Source organism: Phaseolus vulgaris, chromosome 4 (assembly GCF_000499845.2).
Source record: "Phaseolus vulgaris cultivar G19833 chromosome 4, P. vulgaris v2.0, whole genome shotgun sequence".
In the NCBI taxonomy this organism is placed as follows: Eukaryota; Viridiplantae; Streptophyta; class Magnoliopsida; order Fabales; family Fabaceae; genus Phaseolus; species Phaseolus vulgaris.
Genome location: NC_023756.2, coordinates 6,951,978 through 6,972,043, shown reverse-complemented (window position 1 = coordinate 6,972,043; position 20,066 = coordinate 6,951,978). Strand labels below are relative to the sequence as shown.

Here is a 20,066-nt window from a genome sequence, read left to right as displayed (position 1 = left end):
GTTTTATTCTTAAAAGGCGTATCGGTGGGTTGAGGGAGGGGAAGTATATAAACTGTCATTGGTCTCAACTCCTGAACGATGTAGAACTATGTTGGTGTACGGGAACAAATATTATTTTATAAACTAAAAATATATTGATATCTAAATTATTTTCTATTATTAATAAATATTTTTTAAATTTATTTAATTAACTATCAAGATTTTAAGCTATCAATTATAAAATCTAAATAATTTATAATTATTGGTGTGGTGCTCATCATATCATCTATCATTTAGTGTGGTGCTCATCCATAGAGACATGGCAATTAGGGATAATTTGGAGTGACGAGGATCATGGCTCATGTGGTAGACGTATTGAACAAAAGTAGCTAATGTATTACATGTCATTACGAACATGGGCCAATATCCTATAAGAAACAATTACTAGAAAATATTTCAAATAGTAAAAAGAACTTCATAAAAAACAATGAATATATATACTAAATGGTCTAAGCAAGATTCTATAACTCAATATTAAGATATTGAATGTAATATTTGACACCCATAGTAAAAAAAAGTTAAAAATATTGCTATATCATTGAAAAATTACATCATAAACAAGCCTATTTTAGCGACATTAAAAAATCGATCTAAAAGGTAAGAAGTTGATGTTAAATTGTTATTAATATAAACATTGAGTTAGTTCTTTAAAGAATTCTATAGATGTTTGTTTGGAAAATCATAATTAATTTTCTCTTTGGTATAGATACAAAATAGGTACTTGCAAAAGTACTAAGAAAATAATAGAAAATAGAGAAAAATAGAATAATGACATCGAAAACTTTTAACGTGGAAAAACCTTCTTAACTTGAGAAATAAAAATCCATGGGACCTAGTCTAGAAAAAGTCTCCACTATGAAAGTAGGATTACAATATTTGTTTCTTTCACTCTATGAGGATACCACTTAATCTCACACAAGAAGGATGAAATACAATATCTCTCTAGCTTCTCACTAGGATTTCTAATCTCACACTATGATGGATATCAACCCTCATTTACTCTCTATGTTGCTCTTCTCCCTTGTTTTTTTTTTCTTTTCCTTACAAGTTTCCCTTTTTATAAAGAATGAGAGGAAAAATTCTTCATAAATAAATAGTGGATAATTAATGTTTGTCACATTTTCAAGATATCTTAAAAATACTATCTTAAATTTTCTAAGTTTAACTTCATAGTTTTCAAGAGAGATATAATTCCAAAAGATTTTGAAATGATCATCATTGATCAATATATTTAATAGATCAATTATCAAGATTTATTGTTCATGTAGCTATTAAATTAAAAAGAAACTCTTAAAGTTATTATGTTAACATATCTTTTAGTGCATGGAACTAACGTCGGTTAAAGAAATGATAAGTCGTTACTAAATAAAAAATATTATGTTATTAGTTAAACTTAACTTTGAGGAAGCTAGTTTATATATATACTAATTCAAATATATCGATTTCAGTAAAACTAGTTTGACGGAATTTAAATTTAAATTTAAATTAAAATAGTATCTCATAAAGTTGATACTAAGATTTATGAAAAAATTAAAAATATAATGTCTGTTTAGTTGAGGCTAAGTACTTATTTAGTCTAAATAATATAAAGTGTGGCGTCTGACTAGCTGGTTATAGCTGGTGCTATCAATATATATAAATAAAATTGTGTCTATTGTGTTGATTTAGCTCAACCAAATTTCCTGTTTCAATTAAAAATATCAATTCAAATTTGAGGACCTGGTTGTAAACCCTAAACATCAATTCTAAATCAAATTTTTAATTCAAATGTGTACGGGTACCGGGCGAGACTGGGACCCACCTGGCTGCCCGATGTCCAGTCAACCTGTCCGAATGACCGAAGGCTGAGACCCCTTGAGGACTTGGCCGAAAGACCAAGGGTCCGAGACCTTTTGTAGACTTGGCCGAGAGACCGAGACCGTTGAAGACTCAACTAAGACGGCCGAAGGCCACGGGTGTTTGGCCGATGGCCAATCCTCACCCTGAGAATTTGGCCGATGGCCGAACCCCATTACAATTAACGCTCAAACCAAGATCAGTGAAGCTAATCCATCACCAAGAATTAGGTAATGCAACCCTAAGCGGTATCCACCTCGATAAACGGGCCCAACAAGGTAGGCTCACTAGAATAATATAAATAGCACGCATTTCAAAGAGTAAGGTATGTCATTATTACTGTTCACCTACCTGAGAGCTAACCACCCGCTTTACTGACTTGAGCGTCGGAGTGCCTTCGCAGGTACCCCCACCATCCGGTGTTCCCCCGACGACCGAGTCCCGAGCGCCGAAGGATAAGCAAGAGGGCGAGAAGAATCCCAGCTCATCACCCAGTCACCTGACCGACCGAAGGAAGACGAAGAAGACTTCAATAGTTCTCTAGGTCCCATCTCCCTAGCAGGAACAAAATGGAATTTCAATTTCAAGTCCAATTTGCATATATAATGACGCTGAAATACTTTTCAATGAATTAAATTGTGACCATTATGATTGGCACTATTTACATATAAAAATCGTCACTTTAAACAAAGTGTTAAAGTGACGGGTGTTGTTGTGGTAGCATAAGACCGCCACATTAAACTTTGTGATGACCAGTTCTATGACGGTTCGGGAAACCGTCATACGCGTATAATGTGGTGTTTATAAATGCCAGTTTATATGAAAATAATTGTCATCGTATACAACGTTTTTTGTAGTGAAATATAAATATAAAAAAAATGTTAAAAGAATAACTTACATAAGTTTCACGAGCACGAGTATCAACCCAATTACCCTTCTTATTTGTGTGGGTGACCATAAATAGTTCATCAAGTTCTAGAGGATGACCATATTGACATTCCTAATAATGTTGTACAATAGAAGCATTATAGGTTGCAAATGTAAAATGAATTTCATATAAGGTAGTGACAAGTACTTACCAAGGTCACTACAATATCTGTATGTAGTTTTCGACTTGTGGAGTGCAGTGCTCCACCATGAGTTGAAGCCCTATTGACTTTATTCTGAGTTGATTTATCTTTGAATTGTTGTGAATCCCAACAGTTCAGAAGCTCAATCCATGGCTGCTCGTCTATCCAAGTAGGTCGGACACCTTTTCGCCCTAGCTTTGGCCAACATGTCACAAAGTCGTTTTCTGACTTTAGACTTATAGTCCTTTTTAATTTGTCACTCATCCTGAGGTGCCCAAGTGACTCTACTCTGTTAAAAACAAGAAAATAGTTTGTTTCAATTTTCCCATTTTGGTTTATCTATATGAAATTGTAATTAAAAATTAAAATTACCTAAAAGTCAGTCCACCATTTTAGTTTGTCCTCCTCAGGCATGGTGTCATAATGATGATATGGACCTCTAAATTGAATTGAATGCAATGTTCAGTGGCCTCACTAGCAAAATGATTTGGCATCCAACTACAATACAAACAAATCAAATTACATACATTGTAATATGAAGATAAAATTAAATATAAATTTAGGATGACTTACCCTCTACTAAGAAGTCGGATGATGACCCTACTAGTAGGGTCACGTTGGACCTCTTCAGGGGGAGGTCGTGCTCTAAAGCAGCAGTGACACCATGGTCAACATAGTTAGAGAGGTCTTGCAAGATATTTAAGGAAAAATTAAAAATGCAATTTCCTAAATTATTTCTAAACGCTAATAATTTTTTTTCCAAAACAAATTATGATTTTTTATTAATTTCATATCCTTTTATTAATTAAGTATCCTTTTATTAATTAATTCTCCAAAATTTTCAGCCATATTCTATCAATTATTAAACTCAAACTTTAATTCCATTTTTATTCCAGAACAACATTAACAAAAGTCCATATTAACAATCCATAAAGATTTAAAAAGTTTGAGATAACCTATTCAGAAATATGTTGATTAACTTGTTGAATTTTAATCTCATCTTAATGACTAAGACATTAAAATTATAAGTTTTGGCTAAGTAAAATGTGTGTCATTACATTCACACAACAACATTCACAGACCAACACAACTCAATAGAGAGCACTACATCAACAAAACAATCAAATTAATTAAAAAATTCTGAAATTTAAGTTGACCTTCGTGAAGCATGAGGTGGACCTCAACAGTTGCGGTGAAGGCTAGAGCTGAAATGAAAAATATGAGAAAAACTTAGCGAGAGCGAAAATGGAGAAGAGGCAAAAAATGAAGACCAAAGTGCACAATGTCAGACCAATGATGGCGACATGGTGCAGTGGAGAGACGACGACAGTGACAACAATAAATGGTGGAGTGCATCGGAGACGGCAACAACAAGCGTAGGAGCGGAGTGGAGTGCCGACAGTGATGGTGGAGTGCAGCGGTGACGGTAGAGTGCAGTGGTGACGGTGGAGTGCAGCGGCGACAGTGGAGTGCAACAGGGACAACGGAGTGTAGCGGGCAGTGGAGGCAGAATGTATAAGGAAGGAAAATTGGGAAATTAAGTTTTGTGATTTGGAGAAAACTAAACTGAGCGGGACAACGTGAATTTGTTTTTTAAATAGGTAGACTATGCATCAGACATGACCGACACATAGCTTTTATAAAACTTAATTTAATTAAAAACAGAATTAAGACTTCAAAAACTAAATTAATACTTTTAAAAAATTAATTCAATTTTTTTAAAAAGTATTATTTTAAATTTATACAACAAATAAATTAATTTAATGTATAAAACCAAATGCATTTAATTTATACAACTAAAAAAACTTTCTTTAATTTATACAAAAAAAAATTAATTTAATTTATAGAAAATAAAATAAAATAATATATACAAAAAAATAATTTAATTTATACAAAAATAATAACTTAATTTATACAAAAATAATAATTTAATTTATAGAAAAAAATATTCATTTGATTTATACAACAAAAAGTTAATTTAATTTATACAACATAAAATTAATTTAATTTATACAACAAAAATTAATTTAATTATAAAATATATATATATATATTTAATTTACACACAAAAATATTAATTTAATTTATAAAAAAAATATTCATTTAATTTATATAACAAAAAATTTATTTAATTTATACAACAAAAACTTAATTTAGTTTATGCAACAAAAAATATATTTAATTTATACAACAAAAATTTAATTTAATTTATACAAAAATAATAATTTAATTTATACAACAAAAATAAATACATAATTAAATTAAACTTTGGTTTGGAAAATCATTTATCCTTACAAGTGTTCTTTCTATCTATTATTATCTAAAAATAATCAATTTATTAATGTCTTGACGAAGTCAAAAAATAACTTTTAAGATGTGATATTGAAAAAAAAGGTTCCCAATCAAACAATTCCATCAAATTAAGTATAACTTGTATGTGTCATAGCATCTACTACTACAAATATCAATGAACTCTATTATTGAAATTGCTCATGAAACCCTCTTTTAACCTTTACAATCGAGTTCTTAGTTCAACTCTTACCTTATTAAATGAAATAAAAAAAAACAAGTACATATGCCCCACCCAAAATGCGCAATGAGTTAGGGTTATGAACTTATAATCCAAAATCTAATGATCAACTATATTCCATGATTCTAAATTCATTTTATGCCAAACTCAATTGAAATGGAGTTATATATGTTACATTTATTAATAAGTAAGTCTACAAAAAATACTATGTCAAAGACCTCTTATTCATGCAATGAGAATTGTCTTACATGGTACAACATTTATGTTCTTTAATATGAGGTCAATGACATGCAGTAAAAGAACCTAAATCTATGAATATGTTCTTTAGTGTATTGGGAAACTGTATTAACACACTTAAATGGAATATTGCACATGTGTCATCTCGTAACTCAAAACTTACTACATTATTATGTCTTTCAGCTGAAAAAACATCAATTTCTTTTGAAGATCATATTCAGTAACTATAACAATTGCATTTATAGAAACGTGGGCAAGTTTGGGGCAATCTAAGACTTAAGAATAAGTTACTTACTCACACACTTAGTCTTAATATGTTTGAATCATAAACATTCTCGATAAATCTTTAAAGTGATCTTATGTTCATTTATGAAAAGTAACATCTTTTAAATCACAATAGATATCAAAGTAATATCACAAATTCATTTATCCATTACATAAATATACATTCAAATTATTCAAGTTATCAATAAAAAAGTTTTATCTCACTTTTTATTTTCTTAAATTTACTTTCAGATTTTAAGATAAATTGATTCTCTATTTTTAAATACATTCATTACATTTTACATTAATTAATTACTTCATGTTAAATTTATATTTCTAAATTTATGTATATTTTACATAATATTTACAAAATTTAAATACGTATTTATTTTACTCAATTATTATTTTTCTACATCTTTCAATTCTTTATAAACTTTATAAGATAATTTCTTCAAATAATTTTAAAATTGAACACTTACTCAATTTAATAAATTTAATTTAACTAATTTATATCAAAATTTAAATATTTATTATAATATTTATTATAATATTTATTTTATATAATATTTATAAAATTTAAATACGTATTTTCTTTTACTCAATTATTATTTTTCAACATTTTTCAATTATACATTTTTCAATTTAAACATGTATTATTAAAATTAAAAAATTTATTATAATATTAAATGAAATTTAAAATAAATACTATACACTATTAAAAATTAGAATATTTATTACCATATTATATATTTAAAAAATTTAAATATTAAAATAATATTATGAGTCCACTGCAGCCCACACCAAATATTTTTTTTCTACGAGTACCGTCAGCCATGTCGACTCACAACTTAAATTAAACATTGGTGATGGTCGAAGCAAAATAAAATTATTATTATTTTTTAAAATTTCTTCCTGTAAACCTATGAAAAATTAATTTGCATCGATTTTTCGTGAATTTGATCGACAAAAAGCGCGTCCACACTAGTTCCACGTAAATATTATTTAAGCTAATTAGTTGTTTTCTTGTACTAATTAATTTAAATTCTAAATAATAATTAAATTTTAATTATAATAGGTAATAGCAAAATTCATTTTCAGATCAAAATAAAATGAAAATTTAATTTCAATTATAATTGCTAGAAATCAATTTCAATGTCATGTCTCATTGGTCAGTGACGAGGGTGACGATGAGGATTGGCCAGGAGGGTTTTCAAAAAAAGGGTTTGGAAATCATGCAGGACACCAAAGAAAATGAATTTTTTTCAGAAAATGATTTTTTTTTTTCTGGGAAAAGGGAGCATAGAAAAATGTAACATGTTTTTCTTTAAATAAAAGAGGGGACTGAGATGAAAAAAATGCAAAGAAATAATAATTTTAAATGTTATAAATATGTTTTATTATATAAATAATTATGAAAAAAAAATCAAAATCATTAACCGTCAACACGAAATTTTGTACTATGAGGGCAATTTTGTTTAGGACTTTTATATAATCTTCGTTTATAATTTTTTATATAAATGACACCTCTGAAGAAACTACTACTTAATCATAGATAGATAATTCATTTTTTATTCTGCATCTCAAAATTAATATCTCTAAAAAAAATGTAGCACATATTCTTCTTCACATAGTCTATTTTTCTAAGATTTTGTTCACCATTACTAATTTTATATATGTAGAGATATTAATGATAAAATCCAGGAGAGCCAAAATGGTTCCCTTCCATTTTTGTACAAACTCAATCTCTTGTGTTTTGTTATGTTTTTCAACCTTCATTTTTTGTTTTTACTACTCCTTTTAGTATTAAATATTGTAAAGGTATTTGGCACGAAGAACGTTGTTATTGTTGGATCTTAAACAGGCTTATGATAATGTTTTGTCTTTGACGTATTTATCAAATTGACATACCATAGGCATGATGAAGGCTACAGTACAAGCCCAAAAAAATGTGGCCTATTGTTGTATTAAATGTAAACTCATGTTATAATTTTTAAACAAAAGTTTTAGCACTTGTTTTTATTATATAGTTTAATCTCTCTTTATTTTAGAGTAGGCGTCATTCATCACCTTATGCCTTTTAGGGAAGGCAAAAGCAACATCCAACATAAACACTATGAAAGCTGTATTTGTACTAATTATGTGAGAAAGACTCCAAAATCTATCTTCACTTCATCCTTCCTGACTCTCCTTTTCTCCATTCGTACCTCTTTTCTCGATCACTCTTTGGAACTATCTTTCGGTCTTTCCGTGTGTGAGGTGGTACTGCAGAAACACTCTCTTATCTCTTATTAATTGATTTGTGTACTTAATTAATTTTATTTATCTTTCATGCTTGTCCCTTACTAACACTGACACTTGTATGCTTCTCCACGTAATATTTCCACATTCGCACTGGTCCTTATCTTCTTTCGGCCTCTCAGCCTTTCGACTTTATAGGTAAGCCATTTCAGGTACCCCCATTTGACTTTATTTTACAATCACAAATCGGACAATCAGCTCGGTCATTGTGCAAGATCAAGATAAGGTCAAAAAACCGATATACTTTATGAGTAAGGTATTGCAGGGACCGGAGATACAATACTAAGCTATCGAGAAGGCTGCTTTGGCAGTATTATTCACAACTCGGCAGCTCTGCCATTATTTTTAGAGCTTCACTGTGATTGTAATGACTAACTTGCCCATTCACAAGGTTCTTCAGAAGCCTGACATAGCAGGACAAATGGTTATTTAAGCGGTGGAGTTGTTCGAGTTTGATATATAGTACGAGCCTTGGGGCCGATTAAGGGGCAGGTGTATGCTGACTTCATGGTAGAGCTTGCATCAGAGGGCCCTCAGCCTGATCCTTGACGACTTTTAGTGGGTCCTTTCAGTGGATGGATCCTCCAACCAACAGGGGAGTGAAACTATGGTCATTTTGGAGGGACCTAATGGCCTGTTAATCGAGCAAGCCTTGAGGTTTGCATTCAAAGCAAGCAACAACCAAATAGAGTATGAGGCTTTGGTAGCAGAGATGTTGTTGGCCAAGGAGTTGGGAGCTGGAAGTCTGTTGGTAAAGAGTGACTCATTGCTTGTCACTAGGTAGGACACGGTGAGTATCAGGCCAAAGATTCGCAGCTAGCCTCGTATCTCAGGTATGTCATGCTTTTGAAGAAAGCCTTCTCCACGTTTGAACTTGTCCATGTTCCTAGAGAGCAGAACTCTCGAGAAGACCTATTGGCCAAGCTGGCGAGTTCGAGACAGGGGTTGACAGAGGTTGGTGATCCAAGAGACCTTGAAGTCGCCCAAGACGACTAAGGAAAGGTCATTTGGGATCAATTAGGTAGAGATCTTGGGTGTAAGCTCATAGAGAGGGAGAAGGCACCGATTGATGATTTAGGAGACTCTGATGGTCCAAAATACCAGTTGGAGACCGAGATACCAAGAAGAAAAAAAGAAGCTAGTTGTTTCATAGGTTTTGTAAGAACAATTATTTCTCCCATTTTCTCAATCATTTGAGAAAATAAAATAATAATATTATTACTATTAATATTATTATTTTGTCATTATTATTAATGAAATACATGTATATTATGAGTTTATTATTTTATAATAAAATATTAAAATTATTATAAAATATCAATTATTTTATTAAAATTATAAAAATTTATATACATAAGAAATAATTATAATTTTTTTTTTATTAATTTTATGTTATAATCATATATTAAAAACTTGTAAATTTTCATTAAAATGAAAAATAAATTGTAATAAAATGCTTAGAAAAATAATTTAAATATTTTAATTTTTATAAGAATTATGATTATATATACAATTAAAAGACTTCTAATTTTCATGTATTTTCAGATAATAAAAATAAAGTTACAAAACATAAAAGAATTAAAACAAATTACAAAATCCAATCTCCATTAATATTTTTAATTATTATTTTATTAATTTAAATATTAATATTAATAAAAAAATATTTTTCTCTATAATTATTTTGTAACCATCACAGTTAATATACACAATTTATTATTAATTTATTTTCATCAATATATCTCATTTTATTATTTTACTTTTTAAATTTTATAATTTTTTAGAATAAAAAATTATCTATAAATTATAAAAGCTATTTATTTTATAATTATTTTTTATAAATATAAATTTTAAATCTAATAATATTTTTTTATTAAAATTAATTATGGTATCGCACGGAAATGTAAATAGACATACTTCGTGTCCTCATTACTAAAAGAAAGCATTTAATTCAAGATTGAAACACGGAAACCTTGTTCCTCTCCTTTCACTAAATAATTTCACTTTTAAAACAAAACAAAATCAACAAGAGACAAATAAAACAAAACTTTTGAATTATAATAAAATAAACTTTTATTATTTTATTAATTTTTTGTTAATATATCTTGAAAATTATGATTAATTAAGAGTAAAAGGCAAGTATTGATAAAGAAAAATAAATATATTTTTGTTGTTTTATGAGAAAATATTTTTTTATAGAAAAAAATGTTTTTAATTAATTTTTATTCTCTTAATTAATGTCATTTATGAAATTCGATGATTGGCCTTTTTGTTATTGAGCTATGTACAATAATATATTATGGCTTATCAGATAAAAAAGAAAAAGAAAATAAAAATAATAAGGTTTATCACTTTATGTCAAAATAAAATGATTGGTAACGTTCATGTAAAAATTCCCGACAAAATTTAAATTTAAAAAATGTGACAAAACAAAGTTTCTATTATTTGTATTTTCCTGTTCCCTGAATCATCCATTTTTTTGTGAACCAAAGGGTTTTTGGGTTCTTCGCCTTCTACCTTTCCCCAATTCAGGAACCCCAAAACCCTAGATCGAACACTGGAAAATTTCTGTTCTCTGTTTCCGAAGTTTGAATATTCTCCATTTTTTTTCTCCTGTGACTTCGATTGCAGTTTCTAGGGTTTATTTGTTTCTGATTTGGGGTTTGGTGATGGGGAGCAGAAAGGAAGAAGAGAAGAACGAGAAAATTATCAGAGGTCTCATGAAGCTTCCACCTAATCGAAGATGTATCAACTGCAACAGCTTGGTAAATTCAACTCCTTTTTTGAATTTGATTTTCGTTTTTCTCATTGGTTTAGTGAAACTGTGTTGTAGTTTCTAAGGTTTTGGGCTTTGACTTTTATGACTATTTCGAACATGAAAAAATCTTAAGTCTTTGAATTGAAGTGGGGATAGTTGTAGAGAACTTGGAAGGATTGGACACGTTTTTCTAGAATTTAATATTGATATTTTGTTTAAAAATTTTAAAGTCCATTTTTCTCTTCGGATTCCCAGGATTACTTTGATTTAGAGTTCAGACAAAATTTAGTCTTATGTGCATAAGGTTATTATTAAGAAATAGGACTTCAAATTTTATTTTTTTTTCTTTTTCTGGGTTTGTTGTACGATGCTGGTTTACTCTTAATTACTAGAGTAGTTGATGAAAGGACTTGTGAACTTTTTGTCATTGTTATGAGATGATTTCCAGCTAATGGATCCCCATTATTTGTACAGGGACCACAATATGTATGTACAAGTTTTTGGACTTTCATTTGCACCACATGCAGTGGAATACAGTGAGTTCCTTTTCACTTTATTAACTCATGTTTATATCTCTCCCCTTTGATTTCCTTGTCAACTCCTCAATGATCGAAGGAGATGGGGATTTTGATTCAGAAAAAAAAAATGAGCCTTGGTGTCAAGTTTAAGCTAATTTTTATTTTATATATGTACTTTTAAGTCAGAACATGTTTGCAATGTCATTGAATGTTAGATACTCTTGTGGAGGAAAATAATCATGAACATGCATTATTTCGTTAACTTTACTAAGTTTCTTTCTGTTTTTTTAATAAAAATGAAACTATGTGTTCTGCAGTAGTTCATAATAATTTGAGAGAATCTTTAACTCGAAACTGGTCTTGTTATAAATTTCTGCTTTACTTTTGAATTTTAACATGAGTTGAAATCATAGAAAATAATGAAATCCTCGTATTTCTTAAAAGCACCTGTTTATTTTCATGTCCTGCAGTCGTGAGTTTACTCATCGTGTGAAGTCCGTCTCGATGGCAAAGTTCACTTCACAAGAAGTCGATGCTCTTCAAAGTGGAGGTAACCAGGTAAAAGGTTGAAATTTCTTCTTTTGACAGTTGATGCTACCTATATTTCATATTCTTAAATAAGATTTAACTGTGGCTCTTTGATTTAGCGTGCAAGGGAAATATATTTGAAAAATTGGGACTTTCAAAGGCAGCGGTTGCCAGATAACAGGTATAATTATTACACGGTTTGCGGTTAAAGCTATTAAAGTTACCTTTTATTTACCTGTATTAATATGTATTACTTATTGTGTGACATTATGATCTCATGCATTTTGCAGCAATGTTGATAAAATAAGGGAATTTATAAGGAGTGTATATGTGGATGGAAGATATGCTGCAGTGAAGTCTTCAGAAAAGCCTCCAAGAGATGCACAGGCAATATATACTTAGATACTGATTTTTTTCTCTGAATAATTTTTTTTCTTATGAGTGTATTGCTTATTCTTTTATCTGGTATGCTATTCTTCCCCTGCAAAAGATGTATTGGGTTTCTAGAAATATTTTGTGGTTTATGATATTTTTGTGTGCTTCACTTGTTCTAAATACATATAATAATATTAATATTCTATTTAATTCAGTTTTCATAAATAAATAAATGAATAAGATGATCAATCACACTGATATTTTTTTAGCATTCTAATTTCTGCATATAATTGTTTAATGAAACTTAAATTTGTGAATTAATGAAGTAAACGATGCCTTAGCAATGATTAAGGTAATCAGCTTTACATAATTAATTACATTAACTATCCTTGTAGTCCAACAAGTTAGTTTAACCGTTTGGTTTAATGCTGAACATTTATATCTGCAATTAACTGTAGAGCCATGGGATTCATCAAGATGAGATTAGGCGCGCCAGTTCTTATCATTCATATTCTCAAAGTCCTCCATATGATTATCAATATGAGGATAGGAAGTATGGAAAACAAGCAGCTGTGCTTACCAGGAAGCCTGGTTCAGATAAAGCTCGATATGAAGGGAAGATTTCTAGTATTATTTATAGTCCTGGCCGCTTCAGTGATCATGCATATGATGACAGATTTGCAAATGAAGGATCTGGTCCAAGAATTTCTGACTTTTCTGTGTCTAGTGGTGGCGAACAATTCAAATCTGATGTTCAGTCTCCCAATTTCTATAAAGATATCAAGATTAGCAGTCCATCCTATCAAAGGCGTTCTGGTTCCAGTTCGAGTGAAGATGTGTGGTCCCAAGCAAGAAATGCATCTCTGGAAACTAATGTTAATGCCAAGAGAGATGCAGATGGAATTCTTCCTCCGCAGGTATTAAATTATTGGAATATTATCAGTAGAATATTTGGCTTTTCCTGTAGGAATCAAATAAAATATGGCTTGCAAGCTGTTTCTAGTTTAGGATGAAAATTATTATCAGGTAAAATTACGTATCTAAAGTTATCATTGTGGTAATATGGTACAAATATATGAATATGAAATAGGAAAGATTAAAAAAATTACTAGTGCAGCAATATATTTTCTGATCTCTAGCGATAGTCACATAATTCAGGCCAGAAGGATAACAAATCAAGTACACAGAAAATTGAGTCTGATTTTCTTGTTAATAATGGATTTCTTAATCAGTCAGCACTATTCAGAGAAGATCTATTAAAATGTTGAGATGTGGTGTTCTGCATTACTATCTCTTGTGTGAAGTCCAAGCATTCAAATACCACCTTTCTAAAATAACCAAGAGCTTAGCTTGAGCATTCTTCAAACTTGGATTTACATAGCACACACAGAGCAATTTAGTGTAGCTGCTCTAGAAGATCAAATAGCTGGCTCAGTTGCTGACACTCTGGTGCTATAGAGGTGCAATGTGTTGATTTGAAACAAGACCTCTGAACAAAGATGTTATGGCTTTTTTGTCTGGCTATTTTTTGGATTTTAATTTCAAAATGAAATCTATAGATCTAGTAATAGTGACAACAATAAAGGCTTGAATTTAGTAGACGATGATTGATAATTCCTTTCAAGGATACTTCTACTACCGGATACTATCTTACTGAAGCATTTGTAGAGCTGATCACTACACGCTGTAATCAGGGATTTAAAACATTGATTCAAAGTCCTTGGTGAATAAGCATTTTCTTCTAATGATCGTGTTTATTTCACTTTCCAAGTGCTTGTGTTGTGGCCTTATTTCTGTAGCATGCTGATCGGGTGTTTTCTACTTTCATGACATTATTTTGCACTCATACCCCAGAGAACTGCATCTGCACAATCAGCAGACAACAGATTTTCGTCCTTGAGATCTTATAACTCTGGCAGTTTAGTTGATTTTTTCTCTGAACCAGTTCAACCTTCAGAACCACTTCAGAATAAAGCATTTGGCATTCCACGACCACCTGGTCCTACAAGATCTGTTAGCATGGACCTCTCCAAGGCACCACTGGAATCAGCAACAGCATACCACGCTCCAACAGTGGATCTGTTTCAATCATCTTTTTCATCTGCAGTTCCATTTTTCAATGAGAATCAACTTACTCAAGCATCCCAACTTGCATCTGTTGATTTTTTTGCCAATCTCTCTGAGGAGCCTTCTACTGTAAACTCAAATGAAAAGGCACTGGATTTATCTGTCCCTAAAAATGAAGGATGGGCAACTTTTGATGTGCCTCAGAGCACCTCATCTACAGCACAAGTGGAAATTCCAGCCACTGTACCCTCAAGTTCTAAATCTTTACAAGAAGGATTTGATCCATTTCCCACCTCAAATGCAAACACACAATGGCCATCTTTTGAATTTTCTAGTGTCGGTATACATTCTTCACTTACATCTAATTTGTGGCATGATGGTGTGTGGAATGGAGAAGAACAAGTTTCTGCTATGTCAACAAACACTCAAGTAAGTACAAGAATGTTTGGTCAATGGTTGGTTTTGTGTTCTTGTGAAATACTCCATTTGAAATTTGTGTTCCTTGCTTTTATTTGTGGAGAAATTTCAAGATATTATAGAATAGATTGCATGTTGTGTATGTTGTGTCTGTTCTGAAATGAATAAGTTAATGGACACCCTTTGCATTTGTTCCTGGTTAAATTTAAAGATCTTATGGAGTATATCGAAAGCTTGTATAAGGTTTCATGTGTTGTTTGTACTTTGTATAGCCATGGAATGCATTTGAAGATTCTGGTGGCCATCATCCTGTGGATGCCCTTAGTCAAGGATTACAATTTCACAATTGTCCCACAGCTGATAATCAAATTTTGGGATTAAGAGAGTCTGAGGTTGTTACACGCATCCTTAATTACCTTATGACCTTGTAAAATTCACAACCTCTCCTATTTTATTCACTCGCCCACCTTTTTCTTTTTACAAAATCAGGGGTCCAAAAGTGATGGCGTTAAAGGCATAGCCCCTGTTGGTGGATTTGATAATCATGACATCCCATCGCTTGTCAGTGGCTCAGCATTTCCCCCACCCATGCTCCCTCCAATGGTTTGTTCTCTTAGACTGACTGAAAATTTCTTATATTCAATAAAGTGATAGGTTTTAAATAGTCTTTAATATTATTTCTTCTTTCAGGGAGACACTGAACCTATTGGAATGAAATGTAAATCAACTAATCCATTTGATTATCCTCATGAATCTGATGTAGATCACAACAATATGGTATGTCATGAATAGTGAATAGCTAGCTGTTGATCTATTTAATATTTCTAGTATTGCCTCATTAAACTGGTTCCTAGTGATACTGCTGCAAAATTTTAACTCATTGGTGATAGTTCCTCGGATCTCTCTCTTCAAGGTTCCTAGCATGTGATTTTAAATTCAGAATTTTAACTTGCAGCCTTTCTATTTGGTTCGTTTGAATGTTCTGAATTGAAACACCTTCAGTTAAAACCTTTTGAAATTCCACCTCACACCTCAAAAAATCTAAAGGGTTTTAGTTTGTTTTTGTTGCATGGATTCTAATACTCTGGAGTTACTTCCTATGGAAAAGATACAAATATGGCAATGCGAATCATGAGATATAGAAGACAGTGAGATTGTGACTTACCTTCAGTCACCTATTATATCTAACACGTCACTTGTGTTTCAATTTCAGTTTCTTGATATGAGCTCTTTGCAAGATGCACTGCCAGATGCCCTGTTTCCAACCTCCTTCCATAGTGGTATAGCTGAATCTTGGCTTCCTAAAAACACAGTGACCCCTTATATTTCCTCTTCAGGAGAAGGTAGTGCTTGAAAACATCTAGTGAAAATTAAAACATTATTTGTCTAATCAAATATTTTAGTCTTGCCTACTTCCATTTTCTTTACTGTTTTGAATCATCCAGTATGTTTTCTATATTACTCTTGTAAATGCAATTCAAATAATTGTTTTAATGCAATTTTCTTACTGCATTAACTATTTTTCATTTGTTGATAATTTGATTTAGGTGGTTTGTCATTCATGGCTGTGCAATCACCTGGCTCTCAAATACAGTAAGTTGAATACATGGTCCTTTTCTCCTCTGCTTTTCTTTTTTCTTTTTGGATTTTTTTGGTTTCGAGCCATTGAAGTTATATGTGTTTTTTGCTTGTGGATATCATTCTTTCTACCAAGACTGGAAATATTTGGCATCTGTTTCTTAGCTGTAACTGTAATCATTAGTGATCAGTGGTGCACTATTAATTCATCAATAGAACACTACGATACTCACCAAGGTGTCAGGCAAGTAAATGATACAGAAAGACCTACACCTGGGTTGGGTCGACAAGCTTATGCACTAATCACCTTTTTTTAGATACGATCGAATTCCATATTGATAGTTGGCTGCTTGGTGGTGTACTGAATGAACATCTTCATTAAGCAACATAAGATTCTTTTTATCCTAAGTTCCATCTTTAATAGTTCTGTTGAGCATGTTTCATAATTTGTTTTGGTACAGCAGTACATTACAATGTGGTCTTTTTTTTTATCTCTATGTTGTCAAAAGAAGTGCTGTATTGACTGAGTTGCATGCATATTTACAGGAACATCCAGACACCAGAACCAGTTGCTTCATTTGGGGGAAATCCTTTTGCATAGGATTGTTTTGTGCCGTTCCTTTCATATAGAAATTCATTGGTAGGAAGTCGTTGAACGTGGAATTATTTAATGCTTTGTGGGAGCAAAAGTGGAGTAGTGCCTTGCAATTTTAGTCCCCGGTATATTCTGCCCTGATCCAGCAATTGCAGTACTGGAATTGAGAGACATTAGTTAGATTTCTTGATGTTTATTTTGTGATCTGGCTGGGACTGAACTTCACCATTTCAGCAACTATTGACGGTAATCCACCTTTGTTCATAATTATACTATAATTGTAATTATCAGAGCTTCAGATGTGTAATGCTGGTTACATTTGTTTTCTTCCGGTTTAGTCTGTTTAGTCACTGTTTATATAATTTATAGATGAATGATCAACCAACCCATCTTTTTTTAAAATTATAATGGTTTTCCTATTAACTGTTGTAAAACGATTTCAAAAATATAAATTGCTTATTATAGAATACAAAATTTAGAACGAACACATTCAACTTAAACTACGAATGTAAATTCTAGAAATTTTATGTATATTACAATGTATAAGAAAAAGAAAATGTTGTTATGTTCAAGCTCTCTTTCTAAATTTGGTCTATTATTGTAGTGACATCAAAGCTAATCTTTGGGTTGATTATTGAGAAGATACAATATCTTACTCTGTATAAAAGAAAAACTTCATGTTTAAATAGGAAAATCTTGATCTTTGAATCAAAAGATAAGAAAGAAGAAGCTCATGTTGGTGTCATGAAAAATATAATGATTAATGACTTTGATTTAAGATAGATTTTATTGAGATACATTCTATCACTAAAAGCATATTATGAAGTTATTTCCAATACTTTCAAAATATTTCATGCTTTTAAATGTCTTAAAATTAAAAACGTTTCTACGAAGCTTGAGCCTTAGAAAACCAAGTTTGAAACATCAAATGATATTATCAAAAGAAAGTTTAAAACTCAAGAACGAAAATAAAAAAATTGTGCAAAGAGAACAAAAATATAAGAAAGAGACTTGTCAAAGCACAAAGTTTGATAAAGTTAAAGAATGAAGTCACTTTAGAAATTGAAAGTCTTGAAGAATGTTTTGACCTAAAAGCACTTTCTTCAAAAAAAAGTCATATTCAAATTTACTATAAGTGAAAAGTCTTTTAATCTTCTTATAAAAAAAATCAAAAGGCCTCATAATAAAACTATAATTGGATATGAGGAACACAAGCTTCATTGTAAAAAGCATGCATATATTTTTTGTATTGTCTATTGTTATTTCTAAAAAGGAACCACCAAAACTATTTATTCATGAAAGTAATTATTGCTAAAATATTCTTATTTTTTAAATATACTCACACAGTTTAATTTAAAATTAAATATAGATTTTATAAATTAAACAACTATAATTCACTAATGGGTTATCTAAATACTAACAAATATGTTGTAGTTCATAACAATGGTAATTGTTTATTTTGTAGGTTATTAAACATTTATTTAGTTATATAAGACTGTTATTAATAATGGATTACTGCAGCCATGTTATTTATTTAAGCTTTCTTGGATTAAAGAAATAGATTTTATCAATGTTATCTTTGAGTTTGCATGTAAACATGTAATTACATTAAGTGGTTTAGCACTCAATTAACTTTAATATAAAACCTACTTAATATCTATCCTATTAAAAATTAGGATTTCATCTTTTTAACCTTGTGGTTGGAATGTAAGAGAATTTTCAAATTTTTTAAAATTTAAAATGCTTGAAATTTAAATTATTTTGATTTTTTTTTATATTTTCAGATTACTTTGTTTGAATAAATTAATTTAAATTTAAATTTTTAAATTTAAATTTTTAATTTTTATTTTAGATAAACTAATGTATTTTCTACTATGTTATATTTTCTTTGAATGTATGAAGAGATCAAATTATACAAAATTGTAACTTTTATGAACTATTATATTATTAATAATTTTAAATAAAAAATAAATGTGTCGATTATTTAAGTTATAAATATTTATGTAAACTTTTATCAAAAATAAAAATTAATAAAAAAAATTAAATAATTCATATTTTAGTATATTTTAAAAAATATATAATATAAATTAAATAGCAAAAAATATTGAATTAATATAAAATTTTATATGCATACTAATAAAGTATTTTAGCATTGTGGTATTTTTTATAGATGCCATTATTTTAAGACGAGATAGATCAAAAGAAATTACATAAATAATTTTATTATTACATTTATTTTTAGAATGGTCTTTTAAAATAAATTATCATGATATTTTTTTTAATATTTCGTTAACTCTCTTGAGACTATTGAGAGGATTTTTTTTTTCTTTTTGTTTTTTAACTGAAGACACTCCACTGTTCAAATGACATATAACATATTAAAAGTGTAATAAATAAGTAAAATAATTGAAGATGATATACCTCATCCTATTTATAATACTTTAATGGTTTTTTTATAGGGTTTTATCATGAATTTAGTTTCGTAATCATGCTTTTGTTTGTAGATAGTTGACATCATCTAGGGCATCACATTTACACTATATTCATGTAATATATTAATAAAATTAGGAAAACTAAAATGAAATGTATATGTAATTTCACAAATATTTTAATAGTATTTCATACAATCTCTACATAAATTTATTCAATGATTTATAAATATAATCTGAATTCAAGGAGTCTCATAATTGTATATTTGATAACTTCAAAAACTATTTGCGTTTTGCCCTAAAAAAATAAAGACTAAAACGTAAATAATAAATATCTCTCTAATTAAATACTGATAGTTTTCTTGTTCCAAACATAACTACTTAATTTATTCATAGAAGTAATTGCTTGTTAAAAGAAACTGATTTCTTAAACATACTCAAACATAAGTTAACTTTTCATCATTTATAACTTCCAAACTAAAAACCATACTTATTTATACAAAATCATTATATATATACATGCTATAAAG

General features: G+C 30.0%; 1 protein-coding gene across 1 annotated transcript; it reads left to right on the top strand.

The window, feature by feature from the left end:
• The first annotated feature begins 10,655 nt into the window (after window positions 1-10,655).
• LOC137837107 (probable ADP-ribosylation factor GTPase-activating protein AGD14) lies at window positions 10,656-17,444 on the top strand. The gene is made up of 13 exons (XM_068645967.1): window positions 10,656-11,036; window positions 11,504-11,565; window positions 12,018-12,105; window positions 12,195-12,256; window positions 12,366-12,462; window positions 12,909-13,367; window positions 14,305-14,946; window positions 15,207-15,326; window positions 15,424-15,537; window positions 15,625-15,711; window positions 16,148-16,277; window positions 16,482-16,527; window positions 17,059-17,444. Exons 1-13 carry the CDS (start codon window positions 10,941-10,943, stop codon window positions 17,111-17,113), a joined length of 2,058 nt encoding a protein of 685 aa, XP_068502068.1. The 5' UTR covers window positions 10,656-10,940; the 3' UTR covers window positions 17,114-17,444.
• The last annotated feature ends 2,622 nt before the right edge of the window (window positions 17,445-20,066 follow it).